The following is a 10,104-nucleotide window of genomic DNA, read 5'->3' as shown; positions in this document are numbered from 1 at the left end:
GCCTGCAATCCTGTGTATACCCAATGTAGGATTTACGTAACTTCTGGAAGTACAACATTGCTTTTCCCAGTTTGTGTTAAAGCCAGACTTAAAATTTTCAGTCCATTGCTCTTGGTTGACAAGTAGTTCCAATCATCTCTACTGAATTTGATCTCTACATTCAACTATTCTAACATGTCTTCTCACACCATGTTTCTCACACCAGGATGCATTTGTGGGCTTAAAGAACCTCGGCGCCACGTGCTTCAGCACCCACAGCCAGGGCGGGGATTGGGGGTAACAAGGAGGGCAGATTGCAGAGATACGGTTGAGGGGGGATGGAATATGGAGCCGGGATGCGGGGGGGGGAAGGGACGGGGAGCAGGTTTGGGGGTGAAAGGGGGGAGGCAGTTTGTAGGGTACATACTGGGGAGGTTTGGGGACACTCAGGGGCTGACGCCCCCCACCCCCACCCCCAGACCCCCCATCTCCTCCCGGTACCGGCAGCGGCTGAAGGTCACGGGCCCGGCCCGGCCCCCCACGCTGCTGCGCAGCCCCGGGGACACCGGCGGTAGTGGCAGCCCCGGGAGGGGGGCTGCGCGGCGCTTACCGGGGGCGGCGGGAGCGGAGCTGAGCGGCTCGGGGCCGGGTCGGTACCGGTACCGGAGAGCAGCGGCGCGGGGCCCCACCGCTCGCAGCCGCCGCGCCGCGTCACGTGCAGCGGGGCGGGGCGGCCCGCACGGGGGCGGCCGGCACCGGGAATGGCACCGGAACCGGCACTGGCACCGGGCACCGCCATCCCGACCCCAGGAGAGGAGCAAACGCCTCCGTAACCGGCAGCGGACCCGCGGGGGGAACGGGGATGGGCAGCGGGAAGCGGGACCCGGCGGCCCCGTGCCCTCCGCCCCGGCACTCGGCGTCCCCTCCATCCGTCCGTGCTCAGAGCCACCGCGCTCCCATCCCTGAGCAGCCAGGCTGCCCCCGTCTTCCCACCCTCGGTATCCACAGCGCTCCCACATCTGCTCCCTCTTCCCACCCTCGGTATCCACAGCGCTCCCACATCTGCTCCCCCGTCCCCAGGGACAGTGAGTCCATTTGCCTGTCTGTCCCTCTGTCAGCCCTCCCTTCCATCCTCCCACCCCTGGTGTCCAGAATCCCTGTCTGTCTGCCCATCCATCCTTCCTCCCATCGCAAATGCCCAGAGTCCATCTGTCCATTCATCCGTCCTCCAATTTGTTCACCCTCCCATCTCTGGTGCCCAGAGCGAGTCCATCTGTCTGTCCATCCTTTCACTCTCCCCTCCATTCATCTGTCCTGTCATCCCTGGTGTCCGGAGTGAGTCCATATATCCATCTGTCCCTCCCTCGTGCCCAGAGTGAGTCTGTCTACCCCTCTTCCCATCTGCCATTCTCCTAGCCCTGGTGCATGACTGAGTCCACCTGTCCGTCCCTCCACTCGTTCAACATCCCAACTCTGGTGGCCAATGATTCTATCTGTCCATTTAATCTCCCACCACTGGAGCCCAGAGTCCGGCCATCCATCCACCCCCATGCCATGGGTGCTCCCAGGACCCCTCAGCATCCCCCAGAGCCACGACCTGGGCTGCAGGAGGGAGGCGGTGACTTGGGGAAGCGCTGGCACAGACTGCTGCACGCCAGGTGCCAGGGGCTGACACCAAGCTGCTGCACCCAGGGAGCACTCATAGGGCCCAGTGCCAGCACAGGAGCACCAAGGGCTCAGCCCCACAGCTGCCCAGGCTGGAGGCATGCAGGGATGTGGGCAGCTGTGTCCCACAGCACGGGCCAGCACTGCATCTGCTAGGGAAGGGCTGCCAAGCATCGCCTGGCCCAGGGCATGGGAGCACGTGGGCTGCACTCAAGGAAAGCAGTGGGTGCCAACAGCCAGGAAGGCTGCAGGCCCAGGGGAGAGCAGGGTGCCCAGAGCAGCAGCCACAAACCTCTGACAGAACGAGAGATGTCTAACTTTATTATGAAGACAACTCAACAGTGCCCTTTTTTTTTTTCTTCCCTCAAGTCTGGAAGTGGTAACACTAGCTCCTGCTACAAACACGCAACTGGGGAGAGGGAGAGATCCTTTCTGGGAGCTGGAGATGTAAACAAATTAATTAGTGCATCCCTGAAAACAAGAACAGAGGGAAAACCTCTCGCCAGGGCCCCGCAGCCCTGATGGGTCCGAAGCGAGGGGCAGAGGGCTCCCGGCAGTAACGAACCAGAGAAAGATGTTATCAAAAGTCATTAAAACAGCCCACGTTTCTAAAAACACAGTTCACAGAGAGAGAGACCGTGCGGTTACTCGGAGCGGTCGCGCCTGGAAGTGAAGCTGCGAAGGCGAGCGGTGCGGTGTGGGCAGCCCGGCCCTGGGAGCGCAGGGCTCACACTGCAGGGAAATGGATGAAGACATTCCTCACAACGAACAATTTCTTTACTTTCATGCTGTACTGAAAGAGGAATAGCGGATCAAAGAGGGGATTATCTGGAAGCAGGTTACGCCTCAAGAGTTACCGGAGAATGGATGGAGCTGGTTTTGATCGACCGCATCACAACTCCTCTGGGACAGACGAGGCCCCCGCCTCCCCTGCAAACATCTGCCTGAACCTGGCACACGCTGCCTCTGCTGCTACTCTTTCCAACCCTACTGTTGCTTTATTAAACATAAAATGGGGAACGTTCTCTTGAAGTCAGGATGTCCTTCAGTGCAATCTGCTTTGACATAAGGCATTTTGGGGGCAGTCATTTCAGAATGGAATTCTGCCTTCTGGAAGAGTCAAGAGTTCAGTCCCGTATCCACCTTCTCTCTAAATGCCCTACCATGTCAAATCCTCTTCTCTTCTGGTCTGCCAGTGCTTGTAAAGCCATCAGTGTCCGAGTAAGCCAGTCCCTGGGAGCAAGGAGACAACCAGCCGACAGTTACAGCGCTGGCGAGGCGGAGCTGAAGTCAGCATGGGCTTCAGTAAAAGGGGAGGGGGAAGACTCTCACCTTTAAATCCTTCTTCAGGCGTACAAACTGGGGATGGGAAAAGAGAGACATCATATTAGAAGTCTCCTGACAGTCACTTCTAAAAGGATCCTTTGTGTGAGCGCAGCGCGCTGCGGCACTCAGCTGCACCTCCAGCCGACAGCCACAGGAAAGCTTCAACATCTCAATTTTCCCCTCACGTTTCAACCCAAAGCCAACACAGCCCTACACAGCCGCCCCTGTCCCTGCCAGAAGCACAGCAGCAAGGCAGCCTCCCAAATCCCAGACCTCCCCCCTGAGCACACAGGGCTGCCCTCCCTCACCTTGCACCACATCCTCCATCGCCTTATAATCCGCACTTGGCTCATCATCCTGAAAGCAAAGAGGACAGTTAGCGAGCGCCCGCCAGAGTGCATGGGGTCACGCTCCTTAAGGAGGCTCTTCTTCCCCAAAGAGCTGCAAGGGAAGAGCCCAGCAAAGCAGCTCAGCTCTCTGCTTTCCTTCCTCCCAGAGCCGCGCTGCTCCTGCCTTACCTCGAGCAGGATGACGGACTCGGGGATGACGCCCAGGCTGCCGAGCGTCGCTGTGTCGTCGCTCAGGATCTTCCCATTGATGGACAAGTTCTGGTCGAAGGGAGCAACTGAAAATGCATGCATGATCTGTGCCAACACAATGAGACACGCTGGTTTTGTGCGGAGGAAAAAACATACTGCTGAGCTGCACAAAAAGACCGCGTGCAGCGCACACACACACACAGACACACACTGCCGCCACTGGGGACTCAAACTCTTCCCTCCATCTCCTCCCAGCTGCGGTCTCCTGACTATTAACCTCATGGGTTTTTTATTCCAGAAGACACATTTCTTGCAGCAAGTCCTTACCTGTATTTTCAGCTCTTTCAATGTTTGGTTAGCAGAAACGACCAGTGCTTTCTCCTCCCTGACCTTCTGGTGCCGGGTGCTCCGCCGGATGCCCTGCTTTTGGTAGGAGACGTGGCTCCGGTGTGAAAGCTTCTGGCGCTTCGCACCACCGTTGCTCTGAAAGAGAGCCAGGCATGAGGAGCTCAACCGTGGGCACTGCACAGCTCACAGCTCCCTCCCAGGCTGCAGCACTGCCCCGGGGGAGCACTGACACATGCAGCACCACCAGGAGAGTAGGAAGACCAAAGAAACTTCAACTTCTGCTCCTAGCACCAGCACTGAGCTTATCCTGATGTTGCAGTGATCCCTCCTCTGCACCGTGGTGTCACCTGCACTGTGATACAGCACCGGCAGTGCCCTGGTGCCAGGAGGCACAGCCCCCATTGTCCTTTCATTTGGGACGTAGCATCAGAAATAAGAGGATTCGGGGTGACCCAAACATCAAGTGGGCAGGTCTCTCAGCAGAGGCTTTTGACTTAGCTGGCTTTAAAACCAAAGAGTGCAGGCACAAAACCAGCCCCAGTAATGCAAATGGAGACAAAATGTGTGGTATGACCGCCAGGATGGGATACGTGGGCACTGCTGCTTTCCCTCTGCCCCATAAAATGCAAACAGAGGAGAGCTGTTCCATCACACTGATTCAAAGAGGCTGGTGCAGAGCAGAGGAACCTCGCAGTGTTTTGTTCTCTACCTGGTTAAAATCTGGGTCTTGCTCCCCCTCTGGCTTGTTTTCCTCCCTTTCCTCTTCAGCTTCTGAGCTGCTCACGTTCAGCTCCGGAGCAGCATCTTTCATTACCTGAAGTCATAAAAATCATTCTCCATAACCCAGACTGTCACATCGTGGCAAACAGCTTTCAAGACTTCAAGGATGCCACCTTGATCAAATGAATTGAGCTAGAGAAACCCAGAGATCTGCTCCACGTGCTCAGGGAACACTCTCCCCCCAGCTGCACTGAGCCATAGGGACCAGGCCTGGGAGAAGATGCAGCTCTGGAGCTGCTCTGTTGGACTGCAGCTGCTGGTGGCCAAGCAAACCCCACCGCGGGGACATCCTGCTTCCTGCAGCTCCAGACCTCTCCAGGCAAAGGGAACGTCTCTGGGGGCCTGTACTGATTTCTTTCCCATTAGCTGGCTGCTCCTCCACTCAACTAAGTGTATTATGAAAGCCCTAACCCCAAGAAAGGAGTATTATCTGTAAATTATACACTTATCCATCCCTGCAGCAGCCCGAAAGAGGCACTCACCGCTGTTATTTATGGGTCTGCAGTTTGTAAGTAAAATGAAACCTAAATAATTGACACCAACGTACAGAACGCAACACCCTGTTCACCTCCCGCAGGCTGCACGGCTCTGCTGGGCGCTGCACGGCCACGCTCTGCCTGCAGTCTGCAGGGAGCCCAGCTGCGCTCTGCACCCCAGCTGTCCAACAGCTCCTTTCCCCATCCAGGTCTCTGAAGTTCAAGATTGCAACTCCCAGCTGTCCGGCACCAACTGCAGCATCCCCAGAGCTTTCTGGATTCCAGCAGTGCTGCCCTATGCTGACTGCTGACTGCTGACTGCACGGGGCCATGGCTTCCCGCTGGGAAACGCTCCCTGACTGTGAGGCAGAGCTGGCAGGAGGGGAGCAGTGGTTCTGAGCACTGTTGTGGGCACTGCCCCACCAACGAGGGATCAGCGTGCCAGCTCTCGCCCCCTCTTGCCAGCCCCAGCTGCCGGGTGAAGAATAGCAGCCTGTTCTCACAGCCCTGTCCAGCACCACGACAAAAAGCCCTCCTCCGCACTGGAGCCAAGCACCGCGCTGGGATTCAGCCCCTAGGCAGGCTGCAAAGCCACAACAGTGGCTCCAGACCACATTCTGTGCTCCGCTCTGACAGCTTAGTTGCAGATCTCCGGGTTCCACCTCATCCCTCAGAACACGGCTGGGAGGGAGAAAGAAATCAGCAGAAGCCTGTGAGCTGCCTTGCCCTGCCTGCAGACAGCCACTCGTCTGGCCACGTGGGTTCACAGCTGGGGCAGCTTCTGAACAGTGAAATGGTGCTGGGATGAGGGAGGGCCGAAGGAGAGATCCGTACCTTTTTATTATCCACCACTTTATGGATGTAGATGGTCGCTTGGGTGTACTCGCGTAAGTCCCGCTGCTGCTGGCACAACAGCCCTTCTCTGCACTCTGGACACAGTTCTGGGGAGGCACAAAGGAAAAGGCATTTAATTGCTTCAGCTCCTTGGAGACAGCAAGCACTGCACCTGCCCGGCGCTGTTCCTCGCCAACCCACAGCGCAGCTCAGCAGGATCCACAGGGATCTGCCCAAGCAGGGCCGGGTCCCGCAGCACCGCGGAGCAACGCGGCAGGAAAGCTCACTCACGGGGCTCGGAGCTGTACAGCGCGCTCTCGGGCTCCCCGGCTACTCGTGTGCGGGTGATTTTGATGACGTGATCCACCACAAAGAGCTTTTGAATCCTCTCCCACTCGCTGGGCCATATTAGAGCTATACTGTGCAAAGAAACGAGAACGTGCTTTATGACATGGGAAACATGGGAACGCCAAGCCCAGAACAGCCTCCCCTCTTCCTCCCAGTCTGCTACTGCGAGAGCAGCAGAACCCGTCTGCAGCCCCAGCGTGCCCAAGGTAACGGAGGCACAGCAGCGTGTCCTTAGCGACGCTGCTGAGCTCCAGCCATGCCCAGCATGGCCAGAGGGAGGAGGAGAGAAGTGGAAGGTCTGCTGCTGTTAGTTCTGCCTCGCTGCAGAAGCAAGGCTGCGGAGCATTAACTCCAGCCCAGCGCCTGGCGCTCCAGGGGCAAGTCTCAGGGAAAGCAAAGCTTCAGCAGCTAGATGTTGCTACGCCCCAGTCAGGCTCCGGGTAGGCTATTGTTAGGAACTAGCCAAGCTTAAGTAAGCTCTTTTTTCCCGAGCCAGCATCCTTGGACAATTTGGGTCTCGCGCTGCATGGAAATTTATAGTGAGATATGCCTGAGGAAGCAGCTGCGCTCCCTTTGTTTGGGGGGGAGCGCGTGCTCCTGGGTCGCCATAGCTCAGTGAGCTTTGGGAAGCTCCCCGGGGCTCTCAGGGCAAGGCAGAGGTGAGAGGAGAAGGAACTCACAGCTTGGAGTCTTCTTTGTTCATGGAAGCATAGCTGAACATGAGGCCCCCGTGGGGGCAGAGCAGAGCACTGTTCCCCAGCGAGGAAACGGGGCTGCACTGCGTCGGCCTCCTGCTCGGGCAAAGGGAAATGGGGGAAGTTATGGCACAGAGAGCAAGAAAGCAGAAGTCTGCAGGCAGCAAGAAAAGGAAATCGCAGGTGGGTATGTGTGGGTGACATTCCAATGGGGAAGGTGACACTGCCACCGACACGGCATCAGAGCTGTGCTCCTGAGCACTGCAAAACTGCGCTCCTGTCCCGCACAGCCCGCACCAGACGCAGCCCATGGCAACGGTGACCTCTGCCTGGGATACAGCTCCAGGCAGATGAAAAAACTAATCAGGTTACTAGCTAATCTGACCATCTGGTTAAGGCATGGTGTAAGAGACTATACTGTTAACTTCTGTGTCTCAAAGTTTGCTGGGGACACCAATGGGCTTGTTCAAGTCCAGACAAGCCCCGAGCAAGGACGGTGAAAACCTTTGTCTTAAAGAGACATATGGACAAGTCCAGGCAAGCCCTAGGCAAAGGTTGTGAAATCCTTTGTCTGGGGAAACGCAGATGGGCAAGGCCAGGGGCGACGAGAGAGAGGTGAACTGCAGCTGAATAGCTGTGAAGTGTTCCTTTGTGTGGGCTTATCTCCGGATGATGGCCATCTCAGGAGGTACTCAATGACTCTTGCTCAAGGCCCATCCTTGTCACGTAGGCAGGGGAACAAGGAGGATAAAAGAGGAACTGAAAACCATGAGGACAGGTTTTCTGACAAGAGATTCCTCAAGAAGAACAGAGGTTTCTGTCAACAGACTCCTCATGAAACAGAGAGAGAAATTCCGGACGGAGAGAGGAATTCCGGAAGATAGAGGGATTCCTGCATACTGTTGAACTCTCCTGAGCCTGCTGCCTGACCGCTGTTGCTGCTTCAAGAATTGGCTCCTCGACTTCCTCGTCTACCTGCCTGCTGCCCAAGGCCGGCCACGCTGCTGCTCCCCGTCTTCTGCTGCGTTCTGCCTGGGACCTTCGAACACCGTGCAACGGGACCGCTGCTGGATCCTGCTGGTGACTATCCCCGCTTTACACAACTCCTGCTTCTTTTCCATCTTTTCTATCGCACTCCTTCCCTTCCCCGTCTCCCTGATTAGGTCTTAGTAATAAACTGGATGCAACAACATATGAACCGTTGTTTCTTAATCTCACACCGGGTATACAGATATTAAAGAACCTCATCTCCCTCCTATAAATTGGAGCGAGACACATGGTAAACAAGGAAATTCAGATTCTTGCAGTGTATTACAATTGCTGCAAGTGCAGAGTCCAAGTCCTTCCAAACCAGCTTCCTTGTTTCTACGCACGCAGCTCTGGGCAACACCAACTCAAAGCCCCAAAACCAAACAGAAAGTACCAAAGTGCTCAGCCCAGTTACCTGACAAATTTCCTCCATTCTTTTACGAAGAACTGTGAAACAATATACAGCTCGTCTGTCTCCTGGAAGGGAAAAAAACCCCACGGCCTTCTGTTAATTAACCTAACAATAGAGAGGCAATGACTGTTCAGCTTTTTCTGCAGTGCTCATTCTCTTTGAGACCTCAGCATTTTTACCATGACAACTCCATCCAAGTGCGCTGAGAAAGCCAAGTAAAATAATTTGAGATCAAGTACCGAGCACTTACATTACTAATCTTGTGTTTATTACAAAGTTAATTTAGCTTCAGATCCAATTACCTGTAATTCATAGCAGGAAACAGCCATTTCCCCAGAGCAGCTCTCTGGCACTGGGGTTCCTTTGGCTGAGTACCGCTCCTCGGACTGGGGGGCACTGAAGCAGATCCCTCTGTGTACCCCGAGCATGGGGTGACACCACCCGACCTGCCCCCACTTTCTGAACACTATCAGTAGGGCTGCGCTGCGTCGGTACTTCCAGGGATGGATGTAACCATCGAGAAATGCCACTCCGCTTATCTGACTCCAGGCCAGCGACAGCTGGGTGGCACACGAGGACTCCCGTGTTCCAAAGGCAGGGCTCGGTGCCAGAGCAGCTCAGCAGGGGTACAGCTTCCACCCAAAACCTCCCCCTGGCCCCTACCTGCGGCCAGCTGCCCAGGCAAGGCCGGCATTTGTCGTGGAACAAGTTCTGGAGGGACGTCTTCTGCTCACTGGCCATCATCTTGTGCAGTGCTTTATTTTCTTCTCCTTCGCGCTCCAAAATCTGCACAAAACAGGTTGGTGCTTCAGTTCCTAGCAGCTATTCACAGGTGACATTGTTTTTCCCCACTGTACTGGAGAACGTCAAAGAGGAAACCCAGAAACATGGCCACGTATTTACAGCCAGCAGAGGGGCTGTGTTGTCTGCTATTCAGATACTTTGCATTGGGAACAGCACTCTGTTATTTGGGAACTCAGGGGCCTTTGGGAAATATTGCTTGAGCTTCTTCCAGGCTTCCTTCGACACCACCCTCCTCTCGTTCTCGGATATGCACAGGTCACCTGCAGGGAGACAGGCAGGAGAAGGGCTTTGCCCCACCATGCTCAGTGACCCAACCAGATTGAGGAGATTAGTGGGTATCAGCGTGGGGGAAGGCATTCGTGTCAGCAAAAAGAGCCCAACTAATACACAGTCACCTTCAACTTCTTTATCGTTTCTCTGCTCTGACGGCCAAAAAGCCTGAATTCACATTTAGGTTTCAGAGCCTCAAGCAGTGGATAAATAGAGACCACGGGGAGGGGAGATGCCTGGAGAACCAAGGACTGCAATGGGCTGCTGCTCTCTGACCATGGCTATAGAGCTGTGATGTCAGGGCGACTCTGTTTTGCAGGCTGCAGACAAACCCATGCCCTGTGCAACAGGAGCCGAGTGCTTCCTGCACCCTCAGCAAACACAATCACTGCTGCGTAACCTCAGCTGCACCATGCATCACAAAAACCAGCAATTACTTAAGGCCCAATTACCCAAACTACACCTCAGCCCCTACACTGTGGAGGAACATCTGAAGTACACAGATGTGGGAGGGCTGTTCTCCACGAGGAGCCAAAGCTTACCTCCAGCAGGTGAAACACAGCCTGCCAGGAGCCCCTGTGCTCCATATGGCCCAAAGC

At 55.6% G+C, this 10,104-nt stretch overlaps 1 protein-coding gene across 1 annotated transcript; it reads right to left on the bottom strand.

The window, feature by feature from the left end:
- Nucleotides 1-1,939: 1,939 nt before the first annotated feature.
- LOC122192394 (ubiquitin carboxyl-terminal hydrolase 48-like) lies at nucleotides 1,940-10,098 on the bottom strand. Its single transcript, XM_042892932.1, is given in 13 exon segments — nucleotides 1,940-2,877; nucleotides 2,977-3,003; nucleotides 3,279-3,327; nucleotides 3,489-3,614; nucleotides 3,837-3,992; nucleotides 4,567-4,671; nucleotides 5,948-6,054; nucleotides 6,239-6,366; nucleotides 6,976-7,086; nucleotides 8,435-8,496; nucleotides 9,095-9,217; nucleotides 9,373-9,397; nucleotides 9,399-10,098. Coding segments are annotated over 13 exon segments (1,236 nt in total). The 5' UTR covers nucleotides 9,593-10,098; the 3' UTR covers nucleotides 1,940-2,854.
- Nucleotides 10,099-10,104: the final 6 nt, after the last annotated feature.

This window comes from Lagopus leucura, unplaced genomic scaffold, assembly GCF_019238085.1.
Source record: "Lagopus leucura isolate 7727_CA_CO unplaced genomic scaffold, USGS_WTPT01 35023-0_obj-0_obj, whole genome shotgun sequence".
Classification (NCBI taxonomy): domain Eukaryota; kingdom Metazoa; phylum Chordata; class Aves; order Galliformes; family Phasianidae; genus Lagopus; species Lagopus leucura.
Note: the sequence above shows the minus strand (reverse complement) of the source record. Positions and strands in the feature narration are given on the sequence as shown.